The sequence below is a fragment of the Gasterosteus aculeatus genome, chromosome 10 (assembly GCF_964276395.1).
Source record: "Gasterosteus aculeatus chromosome 10, fGasAcu3.hap1.1, whole genome shotgun sequence".
In the NCBI taxonomy this organism is placed as follows: domain Eukaryota; kingdom Metazoa; phylum Chordata; class Actinopteri; order Perciformes; family Gasterosteidae; genus Gasterosteus; species Gasterosteus aculeatus.
In genome coordinates this window covers 14,921,041-14,935,241 of record NC_135697.1, presented here as the reverse complement: position 1 = coordinate 14,935,241, position 14,201 = coordinate 14,921,041, and the positions used below count along the sequence as shown (strand labels likewise).

General features: G+C 46.5%; 1 protein-coding gene and 1 long non-coding RNA gene across 3 annotated transcripts; both read right to left on the bottom strand.

Annotated features, from left to right (window-relative positions):
* Positions 1 to 7,392: 7,392 nt before the first annotated feature.
* Positions 7,393 to 10,802, bottom strand: LOC120826658 (membrane progestin receptor alpha-B). Of its 2 annotated transcripts, none has more exons than XM_040189122.2 (2): positions 10,627 to 10,802; positions 7,393 to 10,070 (listed from the first exon to the last, which is right to left on the bottom strand). In XM_040189122.2, the coding sequence occupies exon 2, from the start codon at positions 10,032 to 10,034 to the stop codon at positions 8,973 to 8,975; it is 1,062 nt and encodes a 353-aa protein (XP_040045056.2). In that variant the 5' UTR covers positions 10,035 to 10,070; positions 10,627 to 10,802; the 3' UTR covers positions 7,393 to 8,972. The 2 variants fall into 2 exon arrangements, with proteins under 2 accessions (XP_040045056.2, XP_040045057.2); XM_040189123.2 differs by having other exon boundaries at positions 10,345 to 10,763.
* Positions 10,803 to 11,094: 292 nt separating this feature from the next.
* LOC144383466 (uncharacterized) lies at positions 11,095 to 12,782 on the bottom strand. Its single transcript, XR_013450876.1, has 2 exons — positions 12,455 to 12,782; positions 11,095 to 12,312 (listed from the first exon to the last, which is right to left on the bottom strand). It is a non-coding gene; the product is annotated as an uncharacterized LOC144383466 (long non-coding RNA).
* Positions 12,783 to 14,201: the final 1,419 nt, after the last annotated feature.

The following is a 14,201-nucleotide window of genomic DNA, read 5'->3' as shown; positions in this document are numbered from 1 at the left end:
AGAGAGAGAGAGAGAGAATGTGTATAAATGGGAGGGAGGAAGAGAGAGCGAGAGGAGAGAGGGTGTGCACCAATATGTGTGGTGGGCAGAGCTGGTTGTGTGTGTGTCTGTGTGTGTGTGTGTGTGTGCAAATGTGACAATGGTGATGTGTGAGATTATGTGTAGGGAACTGGAATACGACTATCTGTGGTGAGCGGGTTTCGTTTGCGAGGTACAGAATAAAAAAGCGACTTTACATAAGAGAGTGTGTGTGTGTGTGTGTGTGTGTGTGTGTGTGTGTGTGTGTGTGTGTGTGTGTGTGTGTGTGTGTGTGTGTGTGTGTGTGTGTGTGTGTGTGTGTGAACGTGTGTGCGGAGAGAGAAAAGTGAGGTTGCAAGAGCCGCGGTGGAACCAAGAAGAGCGGCCGAGGGTGGAGGGAAAAGTGGCGTCCAAGCAGCCGCCGCCGCCGAGATGAGAGGACGGGCGATGGAAAACGCGCACAGGAACGGAGGGGGGGGGGGGGAGAAGGTCGCGGAGGAAGAGGAAGAAGAAACAGAAGTCAGGAAGGAAGATCCTCACGAGACAGAGAGAGTGTGGGAGGAAGAGAGAATGGAGCTCCAAACTACGCGGAAGGAGAGGGAGCTGGTAATGAGTGAATGTGTGTGTGTGTGTGTGTGTGTGTGTGTGTGTGTGTGTGTGTGTGTGTGTCGGCTGTGGGAGTAAAATCTCATCCCAGCTCTCACTTATCGCTCTCTCCTTTCCACTCCTGTGCTGCCACGTCACGTGATCATGGATTGTTGGTTTGGCGCAATTTCTCCGCTGGGCTGAATAGACGCCATCTTGGATTCCAAGTTGGTCCCATCCATGCAGGTGCAGCGATGGAAGTAGCGCTCCGTCGTTTGTGGGAATGAATTGGTGTGTTGTCCGACGATCGTGAACAAAGAAGTATGAAGCCGGCAAAAGCCCCCCCCCCCCGCAACTGAATCCAAACAGGTCATTTCCTGGCAAGAGATAAGAGACCACACGCATAAAACATGTATGAACATGACGCTCGGTGAGGTGTGCAAATGGCCACTGTGCCGTTCGGATGCATCATCTGAGGATCCGTATAAACTTTCGTGAAATCTGTCCGACATTTGTACAAAAAACAAAACAAAACAAACGGAAAGACAGACCGACATGGCCGATTTTCAAATCACATGTAAGAGACGGGTCCCACACGAGTGGACTCGTCGATGATTAGCGGCTTCTTATTCCCGGTGTTCGGGGCGCGTATCGAGCTTCAGTCCTGGGAAATGGAGGGCGAGCACAATGCACGGGGCAGTAATGTCCGTTCGATGCGTCTGCGAAAGAGCGAGAATAAAGAAGGAGACATTTTGAGAGATGGTGTCGAGCTGGAAAAATCCATCACTGCGGCCACACACAGTGACCTGGTGACAAAAATTCATAATCACCATCGAACCTAATGGCAGCCATAATGATGATGATGCCCACATCGCCGTGTCCCGCTGCGCAGGGAGCTGCTGAAAGAAACACGCTTTTTTTCCGACAAATGACAAATAATTTTGAATGCATTCTGATATTTTCTAACTACTTATAGCGATGAAGAAAACATGGAATCGGTCAGCGATTACACGGCAGCTGGAGGTGGATGACACTGTAGGTAACCTATAGGGGAGGATGAGTGTGAATATGACATGAAGGGAAGTGGCAATGATCATCACACCAAAGATATCCGTGTGTTCAGACATGTCGACACGCTGCAGCACAATAGCACAGCTGAGCATCAGTATTTATTTCCATTCAGGTGCGTCGGATTCACAGATATTAGATACACCTGTGTGTCTGCTGCTATTTATGAACCATCAGAATTCTACCGTGAAGGGAGTCGGACAGAGCGGTGCACAGGGGAAAGCCGGGGAACAGGTGAAGGAAAATGACTCACTAATTGCTGAAAATTGGGAGGAAGCTCCAGATAGAATTTATCAAATTAAATAGAAGAACGTATCAAATCTATCGGCAAACACAAAGCTTCTTTCCTGACAAGTTTCCAAATTTTGCTTTGGTGTAACGTCAGCATGCTGATATAGATATAGAGTATTCTAGATATGCAGAGAGTACCCTGCAGCTTTAACTCTCCGTGCTAGCTGGCTGGCTAACATGCTAACATTTTTTAATCATTTCTGCTAGTTTGGTTTGTTACATAATATTACATTACGGATTTATGGCAATCTCTGCTTGTTTCTTTTCCCGATTTGCACACAGGATCCTACTATTTTAAGGCATGCACCACATTGGAGTTCAAAAGTATTAGATTTGTTTTATATTAAATTAGCAGCAGCAGGCACCTAATTTGTTTTCCCTATAATGTGAGCACAACAAGCAACTGTGATGTGAAACAGTTCTGTAGTGTTGTGTTGTTAATTTGATCAAAGACAAGCTTCCCTTCTACACACGTGGCCTTCTCGTCCACGTGGGGAACCACCGCTTTCCTTCCAGTGTAACTGATTAAATACACATTTCCTGCTGTTTGGCCTTTCTGTAAATGGTCCGGAGCCAAAAGAGTTTGGCAGATATCGGCTATTCAGGACAGTCTTAACTTCTTAAGTCCAGCTTCTCCAGCGGTGAGAAGAGGGGGAAGCTCTCCGTGGCAACAACCTCCTGAATGTTATGCAGGGCGCTGCTGCTGCTGCAAAAAAGCTCTGGCAGAGCACAAGCCTAAATATTTATTTTAGTAACAGGAAAGACAGCAGAGGGATGATGACTGACGCCGGGAGTCACACATCGCAGCAACCCAGATTTCCCCGACAGGCTGAGTCGGTGTTGCTCATTCTGCCTCCTGCCCCCCCAAGGCCTTGACTGCCCCCCCCCCCGAACCGCCCCACCGCCCCACCGCCCCCCACCCGATGGAAATTAGTTTTATTCTGTGTTTCAATGTCACATCAAAGGTGTTCATCATGTCTACATTCAACCCCTGTGTGCGTGTGTGTGTGTGTGTGTGTGTGTGTGTGTGTGTGTGCGTGTGTGTGTGCGCACTCATACCACGATGAAACATTTCTTATGCTTCCTGCTCGGTTGACTTGAATAAGTGCGCTCGTTGTAGTCTAATTAACTCCGCCACGACACAACAAAGACAGGATTGATGAACTGAGCCGAGATCCTCGGCACGAAAACACACCACACCCTATTACATGTGTGTGTTTGTGTGTGTGTTCACTCGTTTTTGTGTGAGCGACACCTTTAACTTTGGGTCGTTTTCCTTTATTCAGCTATTCAGCTTGTCCTCCGCTCAGTGTGATACATGATGTGTTGTACGGGCCCCTTAAGCAATGTTACTCAAATTAAGGGAATCCCATCCTCAGCAAACCATAACAAACACACACACACACACACACACACACACACACACACACTAACTGAGAGAGCAACAGAAGTGAGCAACTCTATGGGAGACACACAGTCGCCGGTTCCCTTCATCGTGTATGAGTCACTGCGCTGTAAACGGGACGCTCTTCTTGACCCTCCATCACCTTAACAACAGGTGTGGTTGTGCGGACTATCTGCTATCCACTCACACACACACACACACACACACACACACACACAGAAACACACACGTACAGAGAGACACTAAAGGCGGTGACAGAATGAGAGCACATTGAGGGTGAGTGGCCTTAACACACCTATTCTGCATCAACACCCTCCCACCTACAGACAGGGGCCCGGCGTCCGGATGGAGGACGAGGCAGACGGGTGGAGGTCGGGAGATCAATGCTGCCTTCAGGTGCGGTGGGAAATACTGTAAAACGAGCACGCACCAATGATGGTGTATTTGGTAACGAGGAGGTTCGACACTGTTTTTGAGGATTTCCCACTTTGACAAGAATATTCCTGTTGGAGCTGCATTCCTAAACATTATTTGGACAATTGGGGCGCCTGAAGGAACTAGTTTAGACATTACAAATGCACACGAAATGCAATTATTGCAGATATTGTAAATATCAGATCAGATTTGTATGTAGAGTCGAGTGCATTATTTGTTGTTTGTGAGCTTGTTAAATGAACGATATATCATATTATGCTACCGCACAATATTAAAAACACAGTGGGATTCAGCCACAATAACGACCCTCTCCGTTTTGGAGAGACGTTAACAGGCAAAAAGACAACCCCCCTCCTGGCAACAGGTCTGTAGATGATGCTGTCAATGTGGCCCTCCACTTCGTCCTCCAGCATCTGGACTCCCCAGGAACCTACGCCAGGATCCTGTCTGTGGACTTCAGCTCTGCTTTCAACACCATCCTCCCGTCTGTGCTGCAGGACAAACTCTCCCAGCTGCAGGTGCCTCACTGACGGATCACTGACTTCCTGTCTGACAGGAAGCCGCACGTGAAGCTGGGGAAACACGTCTCAGCCTCCCGGACCTTCAGCACCGGTTCCCCCCCTCCCGAGGCTGCGTTCTCTCCCCTCCGCTCTTCTCCCTGTCCACCAACAGCTGCACCTCCAGCCACCAGTCCGTCAAGCTCCTGATGTTTGCAGGTGACACCACCCTCATTGGACTGACGAAGCCTTCAGGGTTCAAGACATTTTCTTCGTGTTAGAGAATCTGTTTTGCCTGTGTGTGTGTGTGTGTGTGTGTGTGTGTGTGTGTGTGTGTGTTTTAGCTCGTCTTGAGTAATCAAATGGATAATTAGGATGCACGTTGCTGGCATGCCTGCTGAGAGAAATCTGCAGCCTGTCACTTTCTTCCTCTTTTTTTTTTTAAAGACGGAGCAGCACAAGCTCAGGAAAAACACGGATAATTACAATTGGATTTTTGCATGGTTTCCTCCTGTGTAGCAGTAACCACAAACAAAAAATCACACAGTCATGGACACGCGTGCAGAAATCACACACCTTCGCTCTTTTGGGAAATCAATGAGGGAGATCGATCCTGCGGTACGGATCCACTGGAGTGCACAAAGGCCGAAACACAATCTGCTCCTCTACATCTCCAACTACGAGGCGCTCGGAGACATTGAGGACTTCTGCAGATCTGGGTTTTTTTTTTAAAAAGAAGCTTTTTATACGTTGAATAATTGACACAACTGGATTTAATTCCATCTCTTAGCAAACAATGATAATTAAAGCAGGAGTGACGATGTGCTTTAAATTGATCTGATTTTCCACTTTGATGCGAGAGATGCGGGTTTCATGCCCTGACTGCGAGTCTCTCTCAACCCAACGGTGATTAACACCCACCGAGAAGGCCTAGATAAGTAGCAATCAAGGTGGGGAACGAAGAGCGAGCGTAAATCCAGCCCACGCGGAAAAGTGATTCCTCGTTAAGGCAAACACTGCGGGATTCATTTAGAAGCTAAATGTTTTTCCCAATCAAAACTTAGTGATTTAAACCGGGGCAATTACATTCAAGCCTGTTTTGCATTTGATCCCTTGACGAAAGGCGTTATTTGAGATGTACACAAATTGTCTGGAAGTTGATAAAAACCTGCTGAACCAATCAGGCTTTTAATTGCTTTTGATTGCTACGGCTCAGCGGAGCCCAACACGGCTTGTTAAAATGCAGTTTGGCTTCATTTCCTGCATCAGAAGTGGCTGATCGTTAAGTTTGAAGACTCGCTGGAACTCCATTAAGTTAAGCTGGGGGGGCAGTAGGATAAGTAGTAAAGGCGAAAAGAGACCTCTAGTCTCTTTTTTACTGTGACCACCTTTAAGAAACAATATTAAAGTTGAGCCGACGGGGAGAAAGACTTTGCTTAAAGTTGCTTTAAATTATTATTTGGCCACTTGGGCCAGAAATCAAGCAGATGTGAAGCAGAAATGGTGCAGAAGTGGAGCAGATGTGATGCAAATGTGGTGCAGACGCGGGGCAGACATGGTGCCACACCAAATTATTGGTGTGGCACCACGTCTGGTGTGGTAAAACACATACGTCACATAGTCATTTGATCAATTTTCGATACTAAAAAATGCAAACTGTAACTGTTTATTTTAAACATTGAAATCCAGCTGGATAAATATGCTTCTTTTTGTGACCAGGAATATAAAATTCAATATTTTGACAGCATGTCAGAAAATGCTGAGAAACATTTGATCGACAGCCTTGTGCTCGAGATGTTCCCCCCAAATTCCACCGCAGCAAAAGCCCACAAGCGCCACCGTGTGTCGGTGGGAAGAAGCACATGTCGACCAATCCGGAGGTCTCAGCCTCGTGAACACAGTGAGAGTCCAGACCGGTGGAAGTGGTCAGTAACTGGTTTACCGATTCAAGTTGATCGAGCCGAAAAGGGAAAATACTGATTTGCAGGGTCACTCGTACACATAAATCAACCAGGACACAGACGAGTGAAAATACTAAACTGTGGTTTCCCTTTTCCATTGTGCATAAATACATATATACTAGTTGATTATACATCTCTTGAATCATTGATTTAACATTACAATTACCCGCAAAAAGATAACAGTAATAACTTGTTGTAATCACCACCTGTCCAAGTGTTTTATTAGAAATGGCCGCCCCTTTAAAACCAGCTTTCAATGAGAATCAATCAGGCTCCCAGCTGCTGGAGCATCTGTCCACCCCCCCCCCCCCACACACACACACACACACACCAACATGGAAATGACTCTCATAGACAATAATCAACAGTTGCATTGTTTGAAATGGCCATTTATGTACTGATCCCACCTAATACAGCTTTCCTGTCACTCCAAACTGGACTGATGCATCCGGGCTCCTAAATATACAGGACTTATTCATACAACGCCAGCTGCCGGTTCAGCTGGACGTGGCATAATCCAGAGCAGCGGATGGTAACAATTGTCTATTAGTTCAACTGTTGTCCAAGAGTACAACGTAAAAATGTGACGTATTGTGTTAAATGTGTGGCCTCCTCTGCGATAGAGAAGTTAGCAAACGTCCGGAGCCACTTCGGGCCCCTCGGGGCAGATCCAGGAACACGATGACAGTTTGGCTCTAAAGTCTTCGATTATTCCGACTGGCAACTGCGGCCACTTTAGCATCGGCAAGAACGGCGTTACTTCATTTTCATTTAAAAATCACCCCGTTTATCCCGACCACAGGAGGGGAATCAGACACACACTCATCGGTGTGAGGCACCTTATGGCACCACACACTGCAGCCAGGGAACCGTATCCATCCAAAGACAGTAGAGGGCGCTGCTGAACAGGCTGTAGAACGTGGACCACACTACGCGGACCCATTGACGCAAACGGGACGCTGAGAAAAGTGAAAAGAATCACATATATAGAAAAAGAAACCTCATCAGCGGCCCGTCTCATTATCTTCAAAACATGTCTCCATGTTTGAACTGAGTGGTTCTGCTCTGATTGGCTCGCGGTTCCTGGAAGGCCCACTTTCTGCTGCTCACACAAAAGAAATGAGACAACAACAATAAGCCCGTTACATTTATTCACATGCTTGGACACGTTCAACAGTTACGTCTCGTGATGTTAGTGGCGGCCGGTCGGGCACACAGATTTATGGAAATAGTCAATCGTGTGGGCGACAAAGCGAGTCCGAAGCTTCTTGGCGAATGGGTAAATGTTTGGGGGAGGGAAGGGGGGAGAAGACGCCCTTCAACTACAAATGTCCCTAAACAGTCTGAACGCCAAAGACTTTATCACCCGATTACATTAAACAACCGCGTTGGCTGCAGACAGAAGGAGCCGGGACGTCTGCGTGTTTGAACCAATAGGAATGTAAAACAAAGGGACTTTGTACTAACAGAATTCGGTTTGTATTCTTTAAGAAACTCCAAATAAGTGACATTTGACTTTAATTTATGGCTGTTAGCGGTTAGAAAATCCAGCTTGGTAATGAGCAGCATGTTGCACGGAGAAGGTGCTGCATGCACATCACGCTTTATGGGAACGCTCCTGATTAACACCACCCAATTGTTCCCCTCCACCCGGAGCCTTGGATGGGCGAGATTGTCACATCAGCATTCAATGTCACACACATATAAAACTCATCAAGAGATTATTTCTGACGTTCCGTCCTCAAGAGATGTTTGATAAATCCCACGAGTCGACATCTAGTCAGTAGTAATTATTAGTATCTCCCAAAGACATACGATACCTTCGTACAATCATGTATCCTCTACGTTACGGTTTCCCTTTTGGTCTAAAAAGACACTAATCACTGCTGAGATCTGAATATAAAACAATACAAATTAGTCTACACATGTGCACTCATGTCTAAAATAAGACAGATCCATTATTAACTTCATTATGAACAAGATCCCTCGTAAAAAAATATCCATATTTGTTAAAAGTCAGTGCATCTAAAAGTATTAGGAGATGTGACGTGTTAGAAAACAGTTTTTATACGTATAATTTTCACTGGCAGATACAAACTTAAATTCTAAAGCTAAATAAACTGATGCCATGTTGGCATTCAGGGGAACCGTTACAATCACAAGGCAACACTCCATCAGCAGCAACTTCAGGCCAAACTTTGCATAAAACGGGGAAACAATTGTCTCCTAAAAGGCACACGGGCCCCAAATGCAGTAAAACACGTTTTACTGTAAAGTGGGAAATTCTTTGAATGTTTCTACATTAAAGTGTCTGAAGTTCAACTGAGAAGGCAACATTATTATTTGTCTTTAAGATTTCAAAATAAGCAAACACATTCAAGCCCAATAGTTTGGGTGAAATATGGAAACGGAAGGAAAAACCAAATCCAATATCAGCGACTCATAAAATATAAAACTATTACAACGTGAATGAGCAAATTCTGAAATGTAATACGCAAGATTTCATTATTTATTTATTTTTTAGAAAAAATTGAAATTGCTGATTCACGACACTGGGAATGATTCCACAAATTCGAACACAAATCGGTACCAAAATACAAACTCCAGCATCCCTGTGATCTACATCCAAAGTCCAGACAGCAGCAGTAAACAGTGCAGTTTGTTCCCCTTCTAACGAAGCAGCACATCGCCGCTCCTCCGACATCTCACGCGTCACTTGGACTTGGCGTCGGCGTCCAGCACGCGCTTCACCCTCCCCAGCATGACGGCGGCGATCAGCGCGCACGCCGCCAGCGTGGCCGCGTAGAGGCCCGCGAACGCGCCGGCCTCGCCGCTGCCGTGCAGCCGCGAGTACAGCTCCCTGCGGGCCGCGTAGTCCAGGTGGGACGCGTGGATCTGACACAGCGTGCAGCAGGACAGGAAGACGTGGAACATCTGGTGGCTCTGCCCCACGAAGTTGCACCGCCCGGGGAAGCAGCGCTCCAGCAGGGGGAAGGTGAAGAAGACGGAGCAGCCGAGGAAGAAGGCGAACTGGCCGAAGTGGAAGGCGATGGCCGGGTCGTCGGCCGCGCCCCACGACGCCAGCCTTTTGGCCACGGGGCTGCTGTCCCAGGCGTACGCCATCGCCGACGGCACCACCTGGCACACCTTGCGCACCCACGGGGGCAGGCTGTGGTTGCAGTACTTGCCGTAGCAGCATCCCAGGCACGACAGGCAGCTGAGGGCGGCGGCGGCCGGCATGAAGACCCCGCGCACGTGTCCGTGCAGGCCCTCGTCCACCGCGTAGTAGAAGTGAACGACGGCGCTGCCGTACTGGTACTGCGCCACCCCGACGTAGTCCAGGAAGTAGAAGACGTAGTGGCACAGCTCCGACTTGCCGCCCAGCAGGTGGGCCGCCGCGCTGAACGCCGAGTAGGTCAGCGAGGACACGACGAGGATCAGCAGGGGCCACGAGTGGGGGTCGCCGGCGAAGTCCACGCTCTCGCCGAGCTGCCGCAGCTTCACCAGGATGACCAGGAAGGCCAGCAGGTGGGTCCACACGTTGACCGTCTCGTTGTGGCGCTGGAACAGAGACAGGAAGTAGTAGCGCCAGTTTTGGTGGAGCGGCCGGTAGCCGCCGCACACGTAGCGCTCCCTGAAGTAGTACGGCACGTCGGCGTCGCGCACGGTGCCGGGCATGGAGGGGGCGGCCTCGGTCAGCATGCGGGGGAGACCGCGGATCTGCTGCAGGCTGATGAACACCCGCCCGATGCTCTCCATCACGATGGTCGCCATGGCGCTCGGGAGCGGAGAGAGACGCCCACTGGGTGCCTGCAGAGATTGGAAGGCGTTGACGTCCGGTGAGAAGGGAACTTTTGGTCGTTGTTGACTACGTTTCGTGCACCAGTGGCGGTTTATTGTTTTGTTCACATGGAAGTCAGATAGTTACCGTTACCTCGGGTTAGTGACCTCACACACTCGTTTTCACACAGACAGATCATTGCAGAACCGAAGCGTTGTCACAGAGTCTCAGAGTTTAGTCTCTCCACTTGAATCTACATTTTGGATGCTTGGGAATCAAAAACAAAAACAAATCTGTGCTCACGTTGCGTAATGAGGAGCCCTGGAGGCGTTTGGCTCCCACCCAAGAGGAGAAGGGGCTGATCGCACTCCGCCCGGCGGGGACTCGGCCTCTGCTCCCCGGCTGCGGGCTCAAACCGGAGCGGGTAGAATGTTGAGGGACTTGGTGTGAGTTCACTGAGCCGAGTCGCGTCTGATTAAGCGAAGAGCGAAGTGAACGCGGCAGGAAAGAGGAAAAAACTCCGGGACTGAAGCGCTCCGCTAAAAGTTCTGTAACTTCTTACATCTTTGGTGACCGTTCACGCACCTTGTGGTGATTGCCTTGTTTCCTTCAGAGCCCCCCGCGGTGGAAATGACCTCCTCTTCTTCTTCTTCTTCTGCCTCCTCCTCCTCCTCCCGGCAGAGACCTTTCAACTGACTCGGTCTGAAGCGCGAGGAGGTCGCATCAAGCTCGCGACCTTCACACGGAGCCGGAAGTCCGCTGATGTAAACGTACAAATAAAATGATTCTAAAATACTTGTTGGATCTGGAATAAATCAAAATGTAATTACGGGTTAAATAATCAACTAATGGAAAGCAACGTATTAAGAAGGAATGAAAAGGAGTAAAGTACAGACTGTTATAACACCAATGAAACAGCAGATTTAGATTATTTTTTGTGGAAGAATACAACATGTAATATTATAAATACACTATTTGCGTGGGCCGGCATACAGATTGTTTGCACGTTGCGCACGTTTGTTGTAAACCTCTACGGGTAATCAATCCAATTCATTTTGGAAGGTTCACTTTTTATTTTTATTTTTTTATAAAAGCATAAAAATAAAAAGTACAAAATATGAATATCAACCATTTAAATTGTATATCTATATTAGTGGTCTACATGTCAACAAACGTGTGTTTCTGAAAACGTATTTCTAGTCTTGATCGTTGTCTATTATAGTGGAGCGTGGCGGGTAATTAAATGTTATGAGTTGTTTTATTCTGAAAACTGTTAACGGAAACCATGCCGTACTTGTAACTTTCCAGTCGGGCTGAATAAAGAGGAAGAAGGTGCTTTTGTAAAAAAAAAAAATCCGAGAGAGAGAGAGAGAGGGGGAGAGAGAGAGAGAGAGAGAGAGAGAGAGAGAGAGAGAGAGAGAGAGAGAGAGAGAGAGAGAGAGAGAGAGAGAGAGGTACACTGGCTGTGTGAACTGGAACATTCTTTATCCATAAATCAGGAGCACACAAACCTGATAAAACGCTATCATACAGTCCAGCAGCCGTCCACATAGACTTTGATCTGAATTACTGGATTACTCCAACAGTCTTATGAACTTATGAAACAAGTATTCAGGTGTGTTTCTGGAGAAAGGCTAAAAGGCATGTGGGGACACGTCAGGAACTCTCATGAAAAAACATTTCTGCCGTTTTATGAAAAGCAAATGAAATGGCGGCAATAGAAAAGAAACGTTATTCACACTTTAAAAACAAAACATTTTTTAAATGACGAAAAAAAAGTAATAAACTGAACACGAGAAAAAGTGTCGCAGGAGGTTTGTGGAAAGCTTTTGTTTGCAGGTGAAAGCTGAACTGATAATCCCTTCGCTTCGGCCTCAAGTCCTATCAGTTTTTTTGTTATTGTGAACGTGAGTATTTTTATTTCAATCACTTTAAATATTGCTTCAAGGGGTTACGTGCCTCGTTCAAAGGGTTTTAGAAAAGTCAGACTAGTCCCTGTTGTTTGAGTTCTCCTGAGTACAAACCCTCCAGTTTATTTCCACGTAGACCCAGTTCGACCTTTTAAGTACGACAGCCTGTTCAGAATCCAACAATACAGGTTTGGACATTTTTCTTCGTCTGCGATTGCTCCGTTTTAAACTCGAAAGGCCTTTGAAAACATTCCGTGTTTTCCTTGCGAGGACTCCGTGAAGACCCCCATGGAGATAAAGCCAATAAAAGCACAGCGGCCCTCAGTTGTAGGGGAGAGATGAACGTACTCGCACACTGCACCTTTAAGACAAACAAGAACGAGGTCAAGTGTTTGCATTTTTGTGAGGGTGTGTATACTTTTTGTGAGGGTGTGTATACTTAAGGAGGACAAGACGAGGAGGGATAAAGGTCCACAGATGTTAAAACGTCTTCACCCTCTCACCGACTGAGTTTCCCTCGCAGACGGAGGAACATGGGAATAAAAGCACCCGAGGTGATGATGGTACCTCATGTGGAAAAGGGTACCGGGTGTTGACGCACACTCCTTGTTCCCCTCAGCAGCTTTGAGTTCCTGGCAATGATAGAAAGAGGAGCCATGCGAACATCTGAGGGGATGATGTCACAGGACTACGGCAGCAGCAGCTTTCCTCCTCTTGTTGGGTTTGAATATAACATCTGGATGAGGTCTGATAAACACACATACGTTGACCGGGCTGAAGGCTTTTCTCCCCGTCACTCCCTCCAGTTATCAATCTCACTCATATTCACACACTTCCTGTTGCTCACCGCACGCACTTCCTCAATAATTTCATTTCCTGCCTCAGGACGCCGTTTTGTCTTATCATTGGTCACATATTCTACAACAGTCTTTTACACTGCTGCATTTTGATATTTTGAAGGATTGAGCGAGTTTTTTTCCTCAACCCCGCACCTTTGAAATGGAAAACAGCGAATAGAACCTCTTATTCAGCCATGTTGAGAATTGTTTTCCGTTATTTCATCATTTAAAAAACAGGGAAGTTGCACTTAACTAACAGTAAGCGCTCAGGCACAATTAGCTAATTAGCTAATATTGTGGCCGTTTGCCGTTTAAAGTCCAGATGTGGACAGTGGAACAGTGGAACTAAAAAAAAACATACATAATGTCAACATAATGTATTAAAGTGTTATCTCCATCCATCCATCCATCCATTTTGGTTAAAGAAAGTACAAAAGGAATAACAGCAGTGATTTTTTTCAATGTGAATAAAGTTATCCAAACTTGGACAGGAGTTCTAGTATTGGACCTTGAATATTCAATATTAGTACAAGATAAGATTTTTACTGGCTTGTTTATCACTCAGTATCGCTGCAGCAGAAATATAACAATCAAAAAACCTACATAATATACACAGTAAATGAGCACTCAGTGTATGAATATATACTTGAACACTTTACAACATGCTTGTTTTAATGTACTTGTACCTGGTTTATTTGCCATATTCATTGTCTGTGTAACAGATTCAATAAACCGTTTATGACATTTATTGAGATTAAATAGTCTCAGAAAGAGGGAAGTTGCAATAAAAGATGAAGTCCAGTGGCAGGTTTACTGGTTTTAGTCTGTACTCTGCAGTGTGTAGTCTGCTATGAGCACCTACACAATAGACAATAGGGGGGTCGGAGGGGAGGAGGGGGGGGGGGGGGGGGGGCTACACGAAGGCCTCGACCGCGTAATCCAGCCGCGCCTCTGTGGATCAAAACCAGCTTTCGGTGTTTTGTTTTCACTTCACCGCAGAGAGATCACTTGTTCCACCTGTTTACCAGTAAGGAGACTCTTTAGTGTTGAAATACAACACAGTGTTGTAATCCAACACACACACACACACGCAGACACACACACACACACACACACACACGCACAGCGTGCAGCAGCTCCACATTGCCTCCACAGGGAGGCAGTGTTTCCTTTTGATACCATCTAGTCCCTTCAGACACATGTGACGTGTATTCATATATAGTTTATCAATGATGAACAGCTTTGTTTGACTGAGTATTCTACATTGTTTTTTTTTCTATTGTGATTTAATTGTATAGTTTATTCATTGTATTGTAGCATTAGTATTAGTGTTTGTGTATTAGTATGTTTTATTTGTAGTTACGGCAACGCTAAATTAATCTGCCACTGCGTACACAGCAGAGCAGATACA